Source organism: Trematomus bernacchii, unplaced genomic scaffold (assembly GCF_902827165.1).
Source record: "Trematomus bernacchii unplaced genomic scaffold, fTreBer1.1, whole genome shotgun sequence".
Taxonomy (NCBI): Eukaryota; Metazoa; Chordata; class Actinopteri; order Perciformes; family Nototheniidae; genus Trematomus; species Trematomus bernacchii.
The window spans coordinates 663,403-685,616 of record NW_022987640.1 but is presented as its reverse complement, the minus strand read 5'-3'; the positions used below and the strand labels follow the sequence as shown (position 1 = coordinate 685,616).

The 22,214-nt window shown below is 41.7% G+C and overlaps 2 protein-coding genes across 3 annotated transcripts in view; both read right to left on the bottom strand.

The window, feature by feature from the left end:
- Positions 1-1,628: 1,628 nt before the first annotated feature.
- Positions 1,629-15,775, bottom strand: LOC117484794 (tripartite motif-containing protein 16-like). Of its 2 annotated transcripts, XM_034133232.1 has the most exons (2): positions 15,264-15,775; positions 1,629-3,694 (listed from the first exon to the last, which is right to left on the bottom strand). In XM_034133232.1, exons 1-2 carry the CDS (start codon positions 15,738-15,740, stop codon positions 2,513-2,515), a joined length of 1,659 nt encoding a protein of 552 aa, XP_033989123.1. In that variant the 5' UTR covers positions 15,741-15,775; the 3' UTR covers positions 1,629-2,512. The 2 variants fall into 2 exon arrangements, with proteins under 2 accessions (XP_033989123.1, XP_033989122.1); XM_034133231.1 differs by lacking the exon at positions 1,629-3,694 and having other exon boundaries at positions 14,002-15,775.
- Positions 15,776-18,775: 3,000 nt separating this feature from the next.
- Positions 18,776-22,214, bottom strand: part of anapc7 (anaphase promoting complex subunit 7) — a 16,491-nt gene continuing 13,052 nt past the window's right edge. Inside the window, exons 10-11 of the mRNA XM_034133212.1 lie at positions 21,537-21,687; positions 18,776-20,564 (exon numbers count right to left, since the gene is read on the bottom strand). Coding sequence (XP_033989103.1) covers positions 20,375-20,564; positions 21,537-21,687 — 341 coding nt within the window. The 3' untranslated portion in view covers positions 18,776-20,374. The remainder of the gene's footprint in view (positions 20,565-21,536; positions 21,688-22,214) is intronic.

The following is a 22,214-nucleotide window of genomic DNA, read 5'->3' as shown; positions in this document are numbered from 1 at the left end:
TCATGAAGGCGTCACGAAGAGCCGGAACATTCCATCCGCTGTCCGCTGCTGCTGTGCGAAACTCGATGGCGTAATCAACCACCTGGCGGTTGAGCTGGCGTATATGAAAAAGTTTTCTGCTGGCCTCTGTAGCAGGCGATGAGTGGTCAAAAATACGACTCATAGTCTCTATGAAATCGGTCAATGAGTAACATAGTTCAGTTTCTCTTGACCATTCTGCAGTAGCCCAGGCTGCAGCTCTTCCCGTTAAATGAGACACAATAAACGCCACTTTACCATGGTCCGATGAAAAGGCTCCTGGGTTGTGTTGAAAATGCAGATCGCACTGTACCAAAAAGGCTCTGCAATTAGAAGAATCTCCGGAAAATCTCTCCGGAAGAGCCAGCCGTAAAGGGGAAGAAACAGCCTGACTTGGGAAATCAGCTGGAGCATTGACAGGCAACCTCTCAGTTGTGGATGACGTCACCGGAGGAGCAGTCTGTTGGTGAGTGAAAAAATGATTCATTTGGACAGCCAGTTGTTGCATCTGTGTGGATAATGCTTCCTGAATCCCGGCCTGGCGTCCTCTTAGTTCTTGCATTTCCTGGTTGACTAGGCCCAGCTGTTCCTCGTGATGAAAGATCTTCACGCCCTGTGCTGACAGCGCTGCGTGAAGCGTTCTTGGGTCGGCTGGGTCCATAATGGTCAGTTCGTTCTGTTACGAACTCAGACACTTAGGATGTAGGACCCAATTGCACGACCCGGGAGACAGAGGTAAAGTATTAGTAAGATACTTTATTTTCCAAAATACAGCAATGAACAACAAAAAGGTAACTATCAAATCTCTAACCGAGATGACAAAAATAGAGGAACAAAATGAAAGCGCTCACGTAGTGAGGAATCAAACTTTACAAGAGTACAAAGAGCATAGACCTGACCATAGCAAGAGACAATACGAACTGACAAAGAACACTTGGGAGACAGGGGAATATAAGCACAGGGTAACTAGACACAGGTGGGACCAATCAGGGGCGGGGCTGACATTGATGAGCACAGGAGACACAGGTGAAAATAATCAGGAAGCCTGGAATGAGAGAAAGCAAACGTAAATAACATGCATCTCTCTAGCATTTCTGTCGGTGCACAACACACTAACTATGAACCTGAAACTAAACACGTCCTCTTTAATTGACACCAAAATGATGATTTGAGGTTGAAACCTTCTTTTAAATCTTTTCTTTTTACCCTCCAACAGATGTGTCTCAATGGAGAAGAAGAAACCTCAGATTCCTTAGAGTCCATCGAGGTGAGTTCCTCCGAGGAGACGTCCCCCGCTGTGTCCCCTTCCCAGGATCCCCCCCCCACAGGACCCCATCACAGAGACACCCCTTCCTAACGTGATCCAGGAGACTGAACCTCCTTCCTTAGCTACTAACTGCTGAACTTAGCGGAGAAATACAGAAAAGTGAAATGATTTGAATCAAAATGGTTACAGCTCAAATGCACTGACTTTGTTGAAAGCTTGAAAGTGAAATGTTAAACTGGAAGAGTAGGACAAATAGTGATGAAGCTTAATATTTCAAAGAAAAGTTGAACATGTATAAACAACTACAGTACGGCACCTTGGACATAACACAAGAAGAACATCCTGTTTTTGTTTTTGAAAGACAAACCTTTATTAATGATCCAAACATTTCATTTGATCACACATCCCATCAGTAAAGTCTGTTCAATGATTTCATAATCAGTTTCACTTTATCCACACCATGAATGTGTTTCATCTCAGCTATTTCAAACAGAATCACACATGATTTACTTATTGATTATTATCATGATAAGTTATGTTCTATAAAACATCAGAGTACCCACTTTCTATTTGGACAACAACAACAACAAGAACAACAATTAGTCTGCAAAACAATAACTGTAATATTATACAATGTATTTCCCGAGCAAAGACTCTAAGCTATTTACAGGAGAATAATAAATGATGTACTTATTGATTATGATCATGACAGGAAGTAATATCATTTTAAATAAACATGTTATGATGAAATAAGTGTTATAACCATCTGGGAACTCATTTGTTAGTTAATTTGGGCAACAATAACATTTAATCTGTCAGAATAATACATGTGATTATAAATGTCTCTGTTGTTTTAGAAAGTGGCCAGAATAAAATGTGTACAATAAAAGAAGCTCTGCTGCTTTCTCTCTGAAGACTCGTGCATTACAAGAGAAACAACAACATGAATCAAAAGAAATATCCAACACATATTTAGAGCAAAGTTTACATATCAGTTCAGGTGAACAAGGATCCTCCTGAGCAGTGACAGCCTCCATGGCTACACAGACACAGGAAGGAGCCGGAAGAAAGTCCAACATCTACAGAACAACTCGTGAGAAGATGTTGAAGCACATCCCATCATGTTTGATTGACAGCTGATCTCTGCACAGTGAAGACATGGACAATCAGCTCTGATGGACACACGGTGACTTTAAGAAGTAGAAGAGTTCCTCCAATGACTTCAGGCTATTTGAGTTTACAAAACTCAGCAGTGTTTCCAATATAAAGATAAAGTCCAGCATGTAGCGGCTGAGTGAATGTGGTCTGGACTCTGTGGAGGAGAGTCATGGTTTCAGAGACGCTGTAGAAGGACAGAATACCTGCTCTGTGATCCAGGTACACTCCTACTCTGGAGGACGGAGGACCTGAGACGGGAGTGATGATACTGTTGTAACGAAATGAATAACTGTTTTGGTCACGCTCTAAGGACCAAGATTTGTCATTGCATCCAAATTCACTTTCCTCCCCTGCTCTGCTGATATTCTTGTATGCGACTGCTACACAAACTGCTCCCCCTCTCCACTCCACCTCCCAGTAACAACGTCCAGTCAGACTCTCTCTACTCAGGACCTGAGAACAATCAGTGAATCTGTCTGGGTGACTAGAATAAGACTGTTCTTGTTCCATGTATGTTGCTTTTCTGCTCCCCTCAGATAATAACAGCTCTGTGTTTGCTGTGTTTGGATCCAGTGTGATCTTCTGTGAATATGTTAAGAACCCAGCTCTGGTGGTGGGCTCTGCTGCTGACAGTAAAACCTCCACTTCAGTCGGTGAGACGTTTGTCCATTCCTCTCTCAGGACGTCCTGTAGTTTGTCTCTGACTGCTGACAGGGCCGCCGTCACGTCCTCAAAGTAGCTCAGAGGACGGATGTTGATGCTGGATGAGTGTGTAGGTTCACTGAGGGCTGACAGTGAGGGGTAGCTGTGCAGAAACTGGTTGTGATCCTCTGTGTGAGACAGCAGCTTCAGCTCAGCGTCTCTCCTCTTCAGCTCAGCCATCTCCTGCTCCAGCTTCTCCTGAAGCTCTTTGACTCGACTCACTTCTCTCTTCTGCTGGGATCTGAGCTGCTGCTTCACATCAGAGCTTCTTTTCTCCATGAGACGGATCAGCTCAGTGAACATCTTCTCACTGTCCTCCACTGCTTTATCAGCAGAGCCATTGACGGCCTCCACCTCCTGCTGAAGCAGCTTCACCTCCTTCTCTCCGTCCTGGATTCTCTGCTGGATGTTTAGTCGACTCCCCTCCAGCTCTCTCTGCCTCTCAGTCCTCTCTGCTGCAGCTGACACCGTGTCGTGGCCTTTGTGTTCGTCCACAGAGCAGAGAGAACAGATACACTGCTGATCAGTGCGGCAGAACAGCTTCATCACCTCGTCGTGACGAGAGCAGATGTTCTCCTGGAGCTTCTTGGAGGGCTCCACCAGCTTGTGTTTTTTAAAGACAGGTGATTCATAATGAGGCTGGAGGTGTTGGTCACAGTAAGAGGCCAGACACACGAGGCAGGACTTACAGGCTCTCAGTTTCCTCCCAGTGCAGACATCACAGGCCACATCTTCAGCTCCAGCATAGCAGAGATCAGCAGGAGCAGGTGGGAGTCCAGTCTTCTTCAGCTCCTCCACTAAAGCTGCTAACATGGTGTTTTTCAGCAGGACAGGCCTCGGTGTGAAGCTCTGCCTACACTGAGGGCAGCTGTGGATCTTCTTCTCATCCTCTCCGTCCCAGAAGCCTGTAATACACTTCATGCAGTAGCTGTGTCCACAGGTAGTCGTCACCGGATCCTTCAATAGATCCAGACAGATGGGACAAGATATTAAGGTTTCCCGGTCCAGCTGAACTCCTTTCTGCGCCATTTCACCTCTCAGCAGCAGCAGCGAGTGTGTGAGTTTCACTTCCTGAGAGCTGAAACTAGTGTGACAGGTTATCTGAACAGGATGTGTCTGTGCAGTGAATGTGGCCTATCAGCTCTTGTTCTTTACCCACATGTTGGTTACACCCCTCCTCCTCAGTGTGGATCTGAAGGGGAGGAGCCAGGAAACACATTGTGGAGCTGGCTGTGTCTGAGAGCAGGAAGAAAAGGGAGGGCTTATCAAACTCTGAGTCATTCCAGGAGGAGGAGCAGCGCTCAGACTCTGACCTACACAGAGCCTCGGTTACAACCTGCTCTTCATCTGAAAAGAGCTTTTAGTTGTAAAATAAGTTGGTAAAGTTAGAAAATCTGAAGGAGGTTAAATACTTGCTTCCTCCACTTTAAATGTATAGCCTCAATGTCCTGAGATAGCTGATTGATTTAATAGTTGGATGTACAGTAAGTCGTTTTTTACTGTAAGTACTAGTAGTAGTAGTAGTTGTATTAGAAGTAGATGGAGTAGTAGTAGTAGTAGTAGTAGTAGTAGTAGTAGTAGTAGTAGTAGTAGTAGTAGTTAGTAGTAGTAGTTGTAGTAGTGGTAGTAGTAGTAGTAGTAGTAGTTGTAGTAGTGGTAGTAGAAGTAGTGGAGTAGTAGTGTTAGTAGTAGTAGTAGTAGTAGTAGTAGTAGTAGTAGTAGTAGTAGTAGTAGTAGTAGTAGTTGTATTAGAAGTAGTAGTAGTAGTAGTTGTTGAAGTAGTAGTAGTAGTAGTAGTAGTAGTAGTAGTAGTTGTAGTAGTTGTATTAGAAGTAGTAGTAGTTGTTGTGGAGTAGTATATAGTATAATTGTCTGTTTTTATTATGCCTCCTGTAGCATGCTTTATAAATCGAATTTATAATTATTATTAGCAGTAGTAGAAGTAGTAGTAGTAGTAGAAGTAGTAGTAGAATTAGTAGTTGTATTAGAAGTAGTAGTAGTAGTAGTAGTAGTAGTAGTAGTAGTAGTAGTAGTAGTAGTAGTTAGAGTAGTATAGTAGTAGTTGTAGTAGTAGTAGTAGTAGTAGTTGTATTAGTAGTTGTATTAGTAGTAGTAGTAGTAGTAGTAGTAGTAGAAGTAGAAGTAGTAGTAGTATTAGTAGTTGTATTAGTAGTATTCGTAGTAGTAGTAGTAGAAGTAGTAGTAGTAGTTGTAGTTGTATTAGTAGTTGTATTAGAATTAGTAGTAGTAGTAGTTGTTGAAGTAGTAGTAGTAGTATTGTGTGGGGGGGGGCTTTTATATAGAAATAAATCCTTATCCTGTGCGTCTTGTTTGGATACAGTGATATAGGGCTTTTATTTTGAAAAACCATCCCTCTTCCTGTGCTTCCTGTAAGGATACAGGAAATCTATAGGGCTTTTATTTTGAAAGGGTGTGTGATTTGGGGTATGAGAGGGAGAGAAAAATATGAACCTGAAACTAAACACGTCCTCTTTAATTGACACCAAAATGATGATTTGTGGTTGAAACCTTCTTTAAATCTTTTCTTTTTACCCTCCAACAGATGTGTCTCAATGGAGAAGAAGAAACCTCAGATTCCTTAGAGTCCATCGAGGTGAGTTCCTCCGAGGAGACGTCCCCCGCTGTGTCCCCTTCCCAGGATCCCCTCCCACAGGACCCCATCACAGAGACACCCCTTCCTAACGTGATCCAGGAGACTGAACCTCCTTCCTCACTCCCTTCCTCACCTCCTCCCCTCCTCACCTCCTTCCCTCCTCTCCTCTCAGAGGACCCTCAGACCTCCACAGACCCCCTCCCTCTCCTCCCTGAAGACCCAGCAAACATAGCTCTGTTTGTGGACGTTTCTCCGAGCGCTGACCTCCTGAACGTCCTTCCACATGTGGACGCCTCTGCCTCCCCCTCCCCCCTCCAGAGTTTCCTCACCCTTTCTCCACGGCAGCCCCCACCCTAAAGATCCCTCTAAGCACCGCCCTCACCGGGGTCCCTGTTTGCGTCACGTTCCAGTTCTACACCCCAGAACCAGAACCAGAACCCAGAGGAGACAGCAAGTGATCCAAAGAGACTAAGTGAAGTGTTTTGGCCGTGCTGCTCTCTGACAGAGGGTCTGTGAGGGTCTGAACGTAATCTGATTTTAAATAAAATACATCATTGCGGTCTGGTTATTATGTACTTTATAACTCTATCATCTTTATTTCCCATTTCTTTGTATTTTTTAATTACTTTTTTTATTGTTTTTAATCTATTTTATTTTCACATTTTTATCAATTTCTTGTCAAACCCTTTGAAGTGTATCAGAGGAGCTCTAAAAGGCTATGTAATTGTTTTAAATGTGATAATTGTCATTTTATCGTTATCTTTACTTTACTTCCTTTATTCTACCTATTTCTATTATTAAGATTTAATCATTTTTTTAATCATCATTTTTAATTCACTGTATTTTCACTTAAATGTTGTTTATTGTGACTTTTATTAGTTTTATTTTCAACATGTTACCACTTTTTAACATCCTCATGTTTGTCAATTGGTCGTCAAACACAGATTAATAAAGTTTTTTTGTTATATCATCAGTTTTATTTCCCTATTTTTGTAGTTGATCATTATGACTTGTTTTATTTTATTTTTCAACTTTTAACATCCTCATTTTTGTTGTTTGTCAAACACAAGTCTAAATATCCGACTCCACTTGGCTTCACATTTATCACGTTTCCTAAAATCTGTGTTTTATTCAAAAAGCAATGGGATCTCTCCTTAGGATTTTGGAAAACAGCTGGAAATAAGGTCTGTGGTTGAGACACATTGAAGAGACGGATCAGGTTTTGTTCTAGGACATTAAATCCATCAGCAGTGACCCCACTGGTGATTTCTGAAGAGTTGACGTGTCTGAAAAACGATGGTTGTTACCAAGTGGCTGAATAGGACTACAGAAGTTGTGGAGGCCGTTGTACGTCATTACGCCGAACACGTAAACACTCCCACTGAGTTTGTTTACCCTGTTCTGCTTGAAAGCAAGTACCTGCCTCCTGCAAACTGTTCAAACAAACGCTTCAACTCGTACCATTTAGAATCTGTATGTTTGAATATGGATCTTAAGTTGGCGTGACGTTGAAGCAGCGACCCTGCTGTAGTTCCTTTATAGCATAACGTTTGCATTTTGATTCGAAAGTTATAAAAGTAGTGTAGAGATGTGGAGATTATCCGACTGAACAAAACGTGATCCGTCTCTTAAATGTGTCTCAAACACAGACCTTATTTCCAGCTATTTTCCAAAATCCTATGGAGAAATTGTATTGCTTTTTTATCGAGGGAACCATATACAAAAATATTTGTATATTATTATATAAGGATTTTTAGTAAGATTTTAACGAGTTAGTTATCAATATGTTGTTTTATGGGGACATAAATAGTTGATAATTGTCCTTCAAATAAATCTAAACTTTCTAATAAGTCATCAGCTAAACTTCCAATGATCTAACCTGGAAAGCCCTGGCTCAGGCTGCTTTCCAGGAGCTGCAGGGGAGTCTGGTGGTGTCTCTGACTGTAGCAAAGCACTGGCCCTGTCTCTGGCTCTGTCTTGACTTTTTGCCTCTCTCCATTTCTTTCTTTTTGCCCTCTTCGCTCTCTCACTAAGCTCATTGACACCCTTCTTCGTTCCATTCTCTCTGTCTTTTTGCCATTTGTCCCTCTCTTGCTCAAGGTACTTTCTTCTTCTGTCCGGGTCAGCATCACGACGTTCCCGATATCTCCTTTTGAGCTCATTCCTTGAAAAAGAGAATTCAAAATGTTCCCTTACACACTTTAATTGGCGGTCCAGGTAAACTAGGCTTGCCTTATCAAATTAGGCTTGCTGATACCGAAATTGCCAAAAAAAGTCCATATTGTCCACTCCTACTATGTATAGCATGTACTGTTATACATTGTGTGTATAGCTATTACACACATTTATCAGCAGGTGGCATAAACTGTGTGCATGTCCTTCCTGTCACGAACCATGTCCACCCTGTCATGGAAGGCTTGCTGACAGGGTGGACATTTTTGGCTAATATTAGCATTTAATGAGCACATGGTGGACCTTCAGTTAGCAACAGGATTCAGTTAGCAAGGTGACTGCGTACTGTTTAACAAATATAGTTCGAATTTCTGAAATGTTTTTATATTAATTGAAATGTAACTATGACAGAGTGGACATGTTAAGCTTGACAACATCCAACTACACACATAATATGATTACAATCACGAAATATAAGTGTAAATACTGTTAGAAATTAAAATCAATGTTAAACAGCATAATTCAGTCTAAAACATATCGTCAGTTTAAAGCTGTTTTATTGTGGAAAAACCCGGAAGTTCTCAGGAAATCAATGCCAAGCTTTTATTCTGAAAATCCTTCATATCCGGTTAGCAGTTAGCATGTGGCTAATATTGCGTTTTCTGAATGTAAAGTGAAAATGACATGGAGTGTTATACACCAAAACGTACGGACTTTAACACTACATCGATAGACGTTGAGATATTATTACTGCTGAATAATTAAATGAAGGTACAGTTGATCGTAGTGTTTACACATACGTGAGAAGCTATGACGTCAGAGGGAGTTACCGTAAATGAGAACTGTGCCGTAGAGGTGTTGCTAGAACTTCTAAACTAAGTATTACAGCTGTTTATAAGGTATTAAATAGAAAGTCATCACAGAGATAAGGAGGAGAAAAGGCTTAAGGAAGTAGGCAGGGAATACAAAATGTCGAAATCATCTGTTCTCTCGCGATGTCGAACCCGCAGATGAGAAGGGAGGTCCCACTATCTGCACAGCGGGGGAGAACGAGGAGAGGATAAAAAGGGATGAGAGAGGACAACACGCTCTCTTTTCTTCGCTGCAGCCTCCCGAGAGACAACACCGGCTTTGTCTCTTCCTTACCTATGCTTGTTCTTTAACCACGTTACTTAATTAAAGTACCCATTTGAACCTTTTCAGAGACTCCATTAGTCTCATTATTTTAAGTTTCTTTCCTGGGAGCGAGAAGATCACGATTTATCAACAATACTTACTCTGCACCTAGCCAATGTCTCAGCCTCCACTGAAGAAAGACAAAATGGTGGTCGTGATGTCACTGAAAACATCAAATGGTTTTTTATGGGGCAGTTTCCCCATAATGACAGGGTGGACAGCAAATGTCAAGGACACATGCAAAATGTTCAATATTATTATGAAAATAGAATACACATGATCAAAATGACTCGTTTTATCAAATAACTTGTTGTGGACAATAAAACAATATATATATTTTTTAATTTAGTATCATTTAACCACTTATTACACACACTGTAGTTAGCAGAGCAGTGTGTGGGACATGCCAAAATCACGTACATCCAATTAAAAATACGGTATAAAATGAAGAAAACACATTTCAAGAGACTTATCAGTGTACTGATATGTGTGTAAATGTTTGGCCATTTATAATAAGACCTCAGAGTTTCATTATTCTGCTACATTTTCATGATAACTGAGTGATTCTGATGGGGACACCAAAATTACTTTATAGTGATATTGACCCATATCATTGTATTAAATGTGATAATTGGTCGTCATTTTTCACAATTGTATTGTTATTTTTATTTGACTGTATTTAGACTTTACTTACTTTATTCTACCTATATCTATTTTTAGGATTTCATCATTTTAACATCCTATTTTCTTGTCAAGCATCATTTTTATTTCATTCCATTTTAACACTTTAATGTTGATTATTATGACTTGTATTTGTTTTATTTGTAACCTTTTACCACTTTCTAACATCCTCATGTTTGTCAATTGGTTGTCAAACACAAATCAATAAAGTTTTTTTGTTATATCATCAGTTTTATTTTCTATTTCCCTAAATTTGTTGATATTTATGACTATTTACCACTTTTAACATCCTCATTTCTGTTGTTTGTCAACACAAGTCTAAATATCCGACTTCACATTTATCACGTTTCCTAAAATCTGTGTTTTATTCGTTATAAATGTTGCTAATGATGGAACTATATATGAGCGTCTGAAAATCTAATTGATAAAATGTCATTATCTTTTTCAATTAATGTGGAAAACTCAGTTATAGTCTCAGATCACTTCCACATGTTCTCCATCAGCTTCGTACGGCACCTTGGACATAACACAAGAAGAACATCCTGTTTTTGTTTTTGAAAGACAAACCTTTATTAATGATCCAAACATTTCATTTGATCACACATCCCATCAGTAAAGACTCCACCCCTGTGTCAAATAAGACAGAGATGCTTAATTGTTTTAATAAACATTTTATTGCGTCCAGTTCCTTGTTTGACACATTATCTTTTGGTAAATCATCTCCCTCCATCGCCAATAGTCATGCCTCCAGTAGCCACACTTTCTCCTTCAACCCCTTCAATGTTGGGGAGGTTTGTAAGGCTCTAAAGGGCCTAGACCCCAAAAAATCAGCAGGCCCGGACGATCTCCCCCCTTATTTCTTACGGCTAGCTGCAGATATTTTAGCCAAACCACTGTGTCATGTTTTTAATCTTTCTATAACAAACAATGTCATTCCAGATGTTTGGAAAACTGCAAATGTTCTCCCCTTATTGAAAGGTGGTGATCCCATGGTGATGAATAATTACAGACCAATTTCCAAGCTCTCTATTTTAGCTAAAGTACTTGAAAGGCTGGTGAATGATCAAATCAAAGAATATTTAAGCTTGAACAACATTCTATCTCCTCACCAGTCAGGCTTTAGGAAGCAGCACAGTACAGTAACAGCTGCTTTGAAAGTAGTGAATGACATTGTCGAAAGCTTGGACGCAAAGAGCTACTGTGCTGCCCTTTTTATAGACTTATCCAAGGCTTTTGATACTGTGGACCATGGCATTCTATGCCAGAAGTTATCTCATATAGGCCTGTCTGACCAAGCTGTTGGTTGGTTTGAAAACTACCTTTCGAATCGCAAGCAATGTGTAAAATTCAGCGGTCTCTCCTCAAGCTTTCTTAATGTGCCCAGAGGTGTTCCTCAAGGTTCGGTCTTGGGACCGACCCTTTTTACTATTTATATAAATGATGTGGGTAAAAGCATTGATGCCTCTGTACATCTATATGCAGATGATACTGTTGTGTACTGTTGTGCTAGCACTGTTGCCCTTGCATTTGAACGTCTGCAGTCTGCTTTTGACACTTTTCAGTCACATCTGTTCCACCTTAGGTTGGTGTTAAACTCAGAAGTCATGTTGTTTTCCAATAAGAAAAGGTTACCAACTGTTCTTCCCTGCATCATGTCTGCACAGCATAACCCCATTGAAGCTGTTAACACCTACAGATACTTAGGCATCACTATAGATGAAAATCTCTGCTTCAAACAGCATATTGACAATCTCTTAAGGAAATTGAAATTAAAACTGGGATTCTTTTTTAGAAATAAGGCCTGCTTCTCCACAAGTGCGAGGAAACGGCTTGTAGCTGCCACATTTTTGCCGCTCTTGGACTACGGGGATGTTGTGTACATGAACGCCTCAGCTCACTCCCTTCATCTGCTGGACGCTGTCTACCATGGGGCTCTGAGGTTCATAGCAAACTGTAAACCCCTCACACACCATTGCACGCTGTACTCTTTAGTTAACTGGACATCATTATCAATGCGCAGATCACTGCACTGGTACAAATTCATCTATACCGCTATGCTTGGACTGCTGCCCCTCTACATATCCACTTACATATCACACAAACAGTACAGCTATAGCCTACGATCTCAACATTACATCACTCTGTCCGTCCCCTCAGTTCGCACGGTGCTTGGAAAAAAAGCCATATCATACTCTGCCCCCTCGACCTGGAACACACTTCAGCAGGAACTTAAGCTGACCAGTTTGATACCCATCACGGATTTTAAACTAATTTAAAAAAAGCTGGAGAAATCATCTGTGGGTGTTTGCACCTGCTTTAACTGACTGCTGTGTGGATTTCGGTGACTGCTTTTTTTACGATGTTGTATTTTGTTGTTGCCTCTGTGTTTGGTGTCCTGTCTGTCTGTAACTTTGTGTGGTAGTGTTACCACTGACAGGTCTCTCTTGGAAATGAGACCTTGTGTCTCAATGAGATTTTAAACCTGTATAAATAAAGGCTAAATAAAAATAAATAAATAAAAAAAGTCTGTTCAATGATTTCATGATCAGTTTCACTTTATCCACACCATGAATGTGTTTCATCTCAGCTATTTCAAACAGAATCACACATGATTTCCTTATTGATTATTATCATGATAAGTTATGTTCTATAAAACATCAGAGTACCCACTTTCTATTTGGACAACAACAACAACAACAACAACAATTAGTCTGCAAAACAATAACTGTAATATTATTAGGGCTGTCAGTCGATTAAAATAGTTAATCGCGATTAATCGCATGATTGTCAATAGTTAATCGCGATTAATCGCAAATTAATCGCACATTTTTTATCTGTTCTAAATGTACCTTAGAGGGATATCTTTCAAGTTTTTAATACTCTTATCAACATATGAGTGGACAAATATGCTTTATATGTTTGTTTTATCATTTGAACAATGACAAATATTCTCATGAATATTAAACACAACAACCTCTGAACATTACAAATATTCGCCTCAATTCAACCTGGAACCTCTCTCATACAATAATACTGTGTGTGTGTGTGTGTGTGTGTGTGTGTGTGTGTGTGTGTGTGTGTGTGTGTGTGTGTGTGTGTGTGTGTGTGTGTGTGTGTGTGTGTGTGTGTGTGTGTGTGTGTGTGTGTGGAGATCGTTGGAGCTATGTGCAGCTCAAGGCATATATGCTCGAACGGGAGCTTCCTGGATGCTGCAATCATGTTGCGCGCACTATCCGTGCCGAGTGTGCTGACTTTTCGTACAATGTCCCACTGTCTGGCTACCTGCATAAAGTCAAGTGCTCGGCGCAGTTGTCGGCGAAATGTCATTGAAACAGCTCCTTATATCCGTTAGCGCAGCTAGCTAGCACCAGATGCTAACAACAACAACACGTAAGGTGTGCCTCGCTCGCGCGAGTCGCGCCACACAAACACACTCCCTCCCGGTCCTCCCGATGGCCAGTCCGGGCCTCCCGGTGAGCGTGGAAGTGTGGTCTGCCACAAGCGGGCGGTAGGAGCGGGGCTGACAGCATCAGCTTGTAAATGGTATTTTACACTCGATGCGCTCTGAAACTACGGCGGCCGAGGACAAAAAATACACATGCGTTAATCGCGTTAAAATAATTAGTGGCGTTAATTTTTTTTTGCGTTAACGCGTTATTAACGCGTTAACTTGACAGCCCTAAATATTATACAATGTATTTCCCAAGCAAAGACTCTAAGCTATTTACAGGAGAATAATAAATGGTGTACTTATTGATTATGATCATGACAATAAGTAATATCATTTTAAATAAACACGTTATGATGAAATAAGTGTTATAACCATCTGGGAACTCATTTGTTAGTTAATTTGGGCAACAATAACATTTCATCTGTCAGAATAATACATGTGATTATAAATGTCTCTGTTGTTTTAGAAAGTGGCCAGAATAAAATGTGTACAATAAAAGAAGCTCTGCTGCTTTCTCTCTGAAGACTCGTGCATTACAAGAGAAACAACGACATGAATCAAAAGAAATATCCAACACATATTTAGAGCAAAGTTTACATATCAGTTCAGGTGAACAAGGATCCTCCTGAGCAGTGACAGCCTCCATGGCTACACAGACACAGGAAGGAGCCGGAAGAAAGTCCAACATCTACAGAACAACTCATGAGAAGATGTTGAAGCACATCCCATCATGTTTGATTGACAGCTGATCTCTGCACAGTGAAGACATGGACAATCAGCTCTGATGGACACACGGTGACTTTAAGAAGTAGAAGAGTTCCTCCAATGACTTCAGGCTATTTCAGTTTACAAAACTCAGCAGTGTCTCCATTATAACCACAAAGCCAAACTCCAGCATGTAGCGGCTGAGTGAATGTGGTCTGGACTCTGTGGAGGAGAGTCATGGTTTCAGAGACGCTGTAGAAGGACAGAATACCTGCTCTGTGATCCAGGTACACTCCTACTCTGGAGGACAGAGGACCTGAGACGGGAGTGTCGATACTGTTGTAACGAAATGAATAACTGTTTTGGTTACAATCCAAGGACCAAGATTTGTCATTGTCTCCAAATACACTTTCCTCCCATTCTCTGCTGATATTCTTGTATGCGACTGCTACATCAACTCCTCCCCCTCTCCACTCCACCTCCCAGTAACAACGTCCAGTCAGACTCTCTCTACTCAGGACCTGATGATAATCAGTGAATCTGTCTGGGTGACTAGAATAAGACTGATCTTGTTCCATGAGTGTTGCTTTTCTGCTCCCCTCAGATAATAACAGCCCTGTGTCTGCTGTGTTTGGATCCAGTGTGATCTTCTGTGAATATGTTAAGAACCCAGCTCTGGTGGTGGGCTCTGCTGCTGACAGTAAAACCTCACCTTCAGTCGGTGAGACGTTTATCCATTCCTCTCTCAGGACGTCCTGTAGTTTGTCTCTGACTGCTGACAGGGCCTCCGTCACGTCCTCAAAGTAGCTCAGAGGACGGATGTTGATGCTGGATGAGTGTGTAGGTTCACTGAGGGCTGACAGTGAGGGGTAGCTGTGCAGAAACTGGTTGTGATCCTCTGTGTGAGACAGCAGCTTCAGCTCAGCGTCTCTCCTCTTCAGCTCAGCCATCTCCTGCTCCAGCTTCTCCTGAAGCTCTTTGACTCGACTCACTTCTCTCTTCTGCTGGGATCTGAGCTGCTGCTTCACATCAGAGCTTCTTTTCTCCATGAGACGGATCAGCTCAGTGAACATCTTCTCACTGTCCTCCACTGCTTTATCAGCAGAGCCATTGACGGCCTCCACCTCCTGCTGAAGCAGCTTCACCTCCTTCTCTCCGTCCTGGATTCTCTGCTGGATGTTTAGTCGACTCCCCTCCAGCTCTCTCTGCCTCTCAGTCCTCTCTGCTGCAGCTGACACCGTGTCGTGGCCTTTGTGTTCGTCCATAGTGCAGATATAACAGATACTCTGCTGATCAGTGCGGCAGAACAGCTTCATCACCTCGTCGTGACGAGAGCAGATGTTCTCCTGGAGCTTCTTGGAGGGCTCCACCAGCTTGTGTTTTTTAAAGACAGGTGATTCATAATGAGGCTGGAGGTGTTGGTCACAGTAAGAGGCCAGACACACGAGGCAGGACTTACAGGCTCTCAGTTTCCTCCCGGTGCAGAAATCACAGGCCACATCTTCAGCTCCAGCATAGCAGAGATCAGCAGGAGCAGGTGGGGGTCCAGTCTTCTTCAGCTCCTCCACTAAAGCTGCTAACATGGTGTTTTTCAGCAGGACAGGCCTCGGTGTGAAGCTCTGCCTACACTGAGGGCAGCTGTGGATCTCCTTCTCATCCTCTCCGTCCCAGAAGCCTGTAATACACTTCATGCAGTAGCTGTGTCCACAGGGAATAGTCACCGGATCCTTCAGTAGATCCAGACAGATGGAACAAGAGAAGGTTTCCCGGTCCAGCTGAACTCCTTTCTGCGCCATTTCACCTCTCAGTAGCAGCGAGTGTGTGAGTTTCACTTCCTGAGAGTTGGAACTAGTGTGACAGGTTATCTGAACAGGATGTGTGTGTGCAGTGAATGTGGCCTATCAGCTCTTGTTCTTTACCCACATGTTGGTTACACCCCTCCTCCTCAGTGTGGATCTGAAGGGGAGGAGCCAGGAAACACAGAGTGGAGCTGGCTGTGTCTGAGAGCAGGAAGGAGAGGGAGGGCTTATCAAATAGTGATGGGAATTATGGCTCTTTGAAGGGAGCCGGATCTTATGGCTCCGTTCCTTTCAAAGAGCCGTTCAAAAGAGCCGTTCAAAAGAGCCGTTTTTTTAAAAAGGGGGCGGGGTTACTAGGTTTATCTGCGAAATAATCACCAGGATAATGATTGACTGCATTGCCAGACCTAATGTCAATAATCTGCATTGTAAACATGACACAAGGTGGCGCCATATCCATGTCATTCATGTCAGTGAATGTACTTTGAATTTACCCTCTGCATGTGTTAAGTAAATAAAGTTGCCTTGCCTTGAATGAAATTCACGCAACTCTTAATATTAGTAGTGTGTTTTTAAGTGGCGATGGAGATTATTTGTTGACCCTGCTTTAAAGGATATTTTGCCTTTACAAATGGTGCGCTTTATCACTGCCTGGGTTTTGGTTGAAGTGCATCCAAATGCTGCTGCGTTTTCGCGTTTGGCTCATTTTACATCCGAAAAACACGTCGTCTATCTGTCCAGTACCACTTGTTATGACTTCTCTCTCTCGCGTATTCCGTTAAGACCCACCCCACCTAACTCCTCGTGCTGAAACCTACAAATCAGAGTAGGGGCGGGTCTTCACAGAATACGTTTGGGGAACAAAATCAAGCTTTTTAAAAGGCGAGTGAATTTTGGCAGGCAGTGAGTGCGGACCAACTTTGATTGAACGATAAGAAGAACGGCTCTCACCAAGTACGACTCGGTTCCCCTCGTTCGTACCAAAGAGCCGTTCAAAAGAATCGGCTCGTTCGCGACCGACACATCACTATTATCAAACTCTGAGTCATTCCAGGAAGAGGAGCAGCGCTCAGACTCTGACCGACACAGAGCCTCGGTTACAACCTGCTCTTCATTTGAAAAGAGCTTTTAGTTGTAAAATAAGTTGGTAAACTTACAAAATCTGAAGGGGGTTAAATACTTGTTTCCTCCACTGTAAATGTATAGCCTCAATGTCCTGAGATAGCTGATTGATTTAATAGTTGGATGTACGGTAAGTAGTTTTTTACTGTAAGTACTAGTAGTAGTAGTGGTAGTATTGTGTGTGTGTGGGGGGGGGCTTTTATATATACAACTCCTTATCCTGTGCGTTCACACTAACTATGAACCTGAAACTAAACACGTCCTCTTTAATTGACACCAAAATGATGATTTGAGGTTGAAACCTTCTTTTAAATCTTTTCTTTTTACACTCCAACAGATGTGTCTCAATGGAGAAGAAGAAACCTCAGATTCCTTAGAGTCCATCGAGGTGAGTTCCTCCGAGGAGACGTCCCCCGCTGTGTCCCCTTCCCAGGATCCCCCCCCCACAGGACCCCATCACAGAGACACCCCTTCCTAACGTGATCCAGGAGACTGAACCTCCTTCCTTAGCTACTAACTGCTGGACTTAGCAGAGAAATACAGAAAAGTGAAATGATTTGAATCAAAATGGTTACAGCTCAAATGCACTGACTTTGTTGAAAGCTTGAAAGTGAAATGTTAAACTGGAAGAGTAGGACAAATAGTGATGAAGCTTAATATTTCAAAGAAAAGTTGAACATGTATAAACAACTACAGTAAATGTGTATTAAAGCAACCCTCCTGTGATATATAGCTATGCGTAAACATATGTTTCAGTGAGGGAGGGGTCAGACTGAGTGAGGATGAACACTGTGCTTTGTTTCAGGAGGAAAACTCAGTTATAGGTTGCTGTCGAATAGTCAAAAAATCAGCTCCTATCGTCTATCCCTTGACCTCTGTGTGAAACGTCACAGGGTTAAGGGATAGTGGATAGGAGATTTGTAATTTGTGCGTCTGCTGCTGTGGGGAAACTATGGAAACTACATTTTTCTATACAGCGGAGTCCACCCCCACTCAAAATACCTTCCCGCGCCTCTGCATGCCTATTACAGCTGAATGCGGCGATTACCATCTTGTTCAGCAAAACGCCTCACAAACTTATTAAGATCAACAGCTTTAGTGCATTTTGATTCAATGCTGAGTACAGCCAAACTTCACAGTCTCTTCTCTGTCATTGTAGAACGCGAATACCTCATTCCTTCCGTCTTTACTTGGGTCCGAATGCTTCTCGTTTGGCACCGTCCCGTTCAAATGAAATCGCCACCAATCATATTTCCAAGCTCGCGCCAGGGCCGGGGGAGGGGTTACAAGACTTGCGTCTTGTGCTGCATTCACTTGCACTCGGACATTAGAGATTTTCTCTCATAAATGTCTGATGAGCCACAACTTTTCTTTCAAAACAAAGATGCCAACTGGGGTGCCACCCCGGTAGATCCGCCCCATGTTAGGTGGTCCGTGAGTGTTTTTTTATTGGTTAAGTGTCCTTGGTATGAAAAAGTTTGAGAAACACTGCGCTAGTGGATTGTCAAAGGGGGAGCCTCGCTGCGGGGAAATTATACAGATGGCTAGTCCGCCCCTGAAAAATGTCTGTGCACACGTTATTATTAATAATAATAATACATACAAAAATTGAAAACAAATATTAATTTTAATTTTTTAATTTTCAATTTGTATTTTGTAATCACCCATGACTTGGAGAATTGCAACCAAAAAATAACCTGCAAGAAGCAGTATTTAAATCGGTAAATACACCTAAAATACATTTTCCACAGCGTCAGATTGATGTCACAGTAGTATAAAAAATATATAATAGTGGATATAAATGCATTTTCTATGTTCCTCAAATAAAAAAAAATGGTTTCCCTGCGTTGGATAGACGTTGGTGAATCCAAGAATCAATCGGGTTTGAAACAATAAGAGGTATTCGTGGATTAAAACCGAAATAAGGACTTTATTTTTGTTCATATATTGCTTTCCGCATGAGAAACTGGATCACTCTGTTCGTGTCAAGTGAGAGTGTTTAATTATTTTATTATACACTTTAAAAATATGTACAAAATACTATAAACATTTTAAGTAACACTTGAGTCAATTGTAGGGTTATTTTGACACACAAAGGCCGACTCAGAAAGACACAGAATAATAATAAACATGTACATTTTAACACAAATTAGGATATTTGCTAAAGAGCAGCGGAGGTACAGTCTCTTTTTCACTGACGCTGTTTCAATGTCACAAATAAAACACTCATTTCAAAATATTCTCATTTTCCTCCTGTGACTCGTGACGGAAACGCATACTTGGCCTCAAAGACATCTCCCATCACACCGTCGCCGAACAACTCGACCCCAGAGAAACATCCAAAGAAGCTCTTTTTAAGTATATTTGAACAAACAGACACTTAGCTTTGAGTGAATTTAACTTTAAGATGCACTACCTGGCACATTATTCCAATTAGAGCTGCAGGACACAGAAAAATAACTGGCAAATGTTTTTGATAACGCACACATTTTTACGGGGGAAAAAAAAAACAGAAATTGTCGTTTTCTGCTTTTAATACGTGAAAGAAATCCAGTTTTTTTATCAAAATAAAGTCAATATGTTTGGGGTTCACGCTCTCAAAACATAGCGCTAATCGTGTGTGGCATGATTATTATATTCCACACATATCTTACAAGTCATGAGGTGGTAAAAAGAAGTTGAATTAATCATTACAACATGCTGGTTCTTCAACATGTAGTCAGTAGTGGATTGACCTAAAGAGAGAAAAATAGAGAGAAGCTGCCTCTGGAAGGGAACACAAGGATTTGAGCCTCTGCAGACCATTGACATACACAGCATAGGACCTCTTTAATATTTAAATCAAATTAAAGTGGGAAAATGTCCTAAATGCTGCTTTTTTCAGCCTCTCAAATGTGTAGATTTCCTGCTGCTTTAATTGGTTTGTATCGGATTAAAGTGACTATCGTTTGGTTTTCAACGGACAAAATAAGACGCTAACTGACTGGAGGTATTGCGGAGCCTTATGAGCATGATCACTTATATTAAAACCACACTGGGTTCCCGATGACTTGCACAGAAAAGTCATTTGTTGGTTAAAAAAAACCATCAAATAAATCAACATTTAGTCTAAAAAAAATGCTGTTTTTCAGTCCGTCAAATGTGGACGTTTTACTGCTTTCCTCCGTTACATATCAAGTTGTGAATAAATTGCTTTTTGAAACCGACAAATTAAGACTTCTAGAAACTAAAATAGACATTTTCTGGACCAAACAGTGAACCGATAATGAAAGTAATGTAGCTGCAGCTCTAATGTAGGCAGAGTTCCAGAAATAAAGTCAAATATTTATCTTACTTTTCACAATTACTGACCATTGCATGACTTCCCCTGGGGTTGAGCGTGTACTGCAAAGACTTTCCGCTCCTCACCGATGTGTTTATCTGGATTTTGGGAAACGAATGAGGCCTGTAGTCCTGTCTCCCTATTGGAGGATGGGAGGGGGCTGTGTCTCCCTCAGTTTGGGGGGGGGTCACTGCATCCCGAACCACTGCTCCTGGTCGGCCCACTGCGCCGCCTCGCTGTCGCTGCCCTCCAGGTCTCCGTCCTCTCCGCTGCCCTCCATGTCGTCTCCGTCCAGCTCCACCGTGGCGTCCGTGGGGCTCTCCTCCTTCTCCATCTTCTGCATGCCCTCCAGGGACTTCTGGTCGTTAGGGTCCAGGCTGAGGACAGAGGATATTTATTTCTATAATTATGCATTCACATTATCATTGGTGTTATTTAATTTGTCTGTGCTGTAATTGTGGTCCTAGAACTCTAATTGAAAACATTTTTTATAACTTCTATGAAAGGAAACGTTTTTGACATTTGAAGAAAGACTAAGGGTGCGTTCACACTGGACGCGATGTTTGGGGGCGGCGCGATTACATGTAAAGTCAATGCAGAGATGCGGACAGACGCGAATTCGCTCCGGCGGCGCGCATGAAGCGAATGCCGCGGCGCGATTGAGGCGATTGGAGGGGGCCGCGACAAACGCTTGAGTTCAATTTTTTCCACTCGAGCGTCAAATTCCCGTGACGCGATCTCGCGGTAGCCAATCAGCGGTGAGGATCTCAGCCTGCCGTCACTGACGTAGAACCACAAAACCAAAACATCAGCCGTTAGCGGTTAGCACTCAGAGCTCCTCATATCTGTTCAGAAACTAGACACAAGTTAACCAAGTACAAACCACAGACTGTCTGTGTCATGGCGATTACAGTCGCTGCTTTATTAATGTCTGTAGGCCGTTGTTGTGAGTGTGGACGGTCGGAGCATATACTGCGTTAGCTTAGCCTGATCGATCCGATCTCCATTCAGAAAACACGCATTTTAAAAGGTGTTTCGCCTGCCGTCTGTCTGCAGACTTGTCAAAGCATTAATTCATAGTTTTTACTAACCGGTATCAGTATGTTGTTACTTCGGCATCATTTTGAAACGTGTATTACAATTAAATCACGGTCAAATATGTTCATTTTGTTGTAGTTGTAGCCCCCTCTCCAGCGCCGCACGCAAGTCCTATGCCGGTACGCAGTGTTTTATGAATCGGAAAATGTCTGTGCGTATTTATTTGCTTTGTCCTACGTAAGCAACCTTCCCACGTCAATCCTACGCAAGGCTTTATAAATGAGGCCCCTCGTGTTTTCCTCCCTGGTTACCTGAGTGCTATGCTGTATTGATCCATGGCTTCCTGGTAATCGTTGACGGCCACCAGGAAATCTCCCAGCATCCTGTGCAGCACGCAGTCGCTCTGATTGGCCAGAGCGTTCCTGAGGAGAGCGATGCCTTCGTCGTATTTCTGCTCCCGACCTAAGGACGTCACAATATACACATCTTTATAACAACATCATTTGTGTTTTGTCATGAGTGTTTGTTCAAATTGATTTTTTTTGTACTTTTCACGTGGTATGATATTTTTCAATCTCACTGGTATCGGTATACCACTAGAAAATGCTCCTATCCCACATCCATTTTCATGATATAACTGAACAAATTGTAATTTCTGTGAATTCTTGTGCTATGGTAGTGGCCTTGTGACATTTTAGAGAAAATAACATGAATAAAAACGCAATAAAATAATATTTCTATAAACCAAAAAAGTTAATAATATACAATACACAACGTGGAGTATAACTTTCAATACAAATAGTAAATCTAAGAAATATTTTTTACTATTTTCTGACATATTATAGACCAAACATTTAAATAAATTGCATTAGTTGCCCTAATTCATGTAGAAAGCCCTGAGGAGATCAAGTCTTTTAGCTGCCTTCAAAATATAAATAAAGCCCTGTGTTGTACATACTCTGTTTTTCTCTGTTTTAAAGTGGACCTAT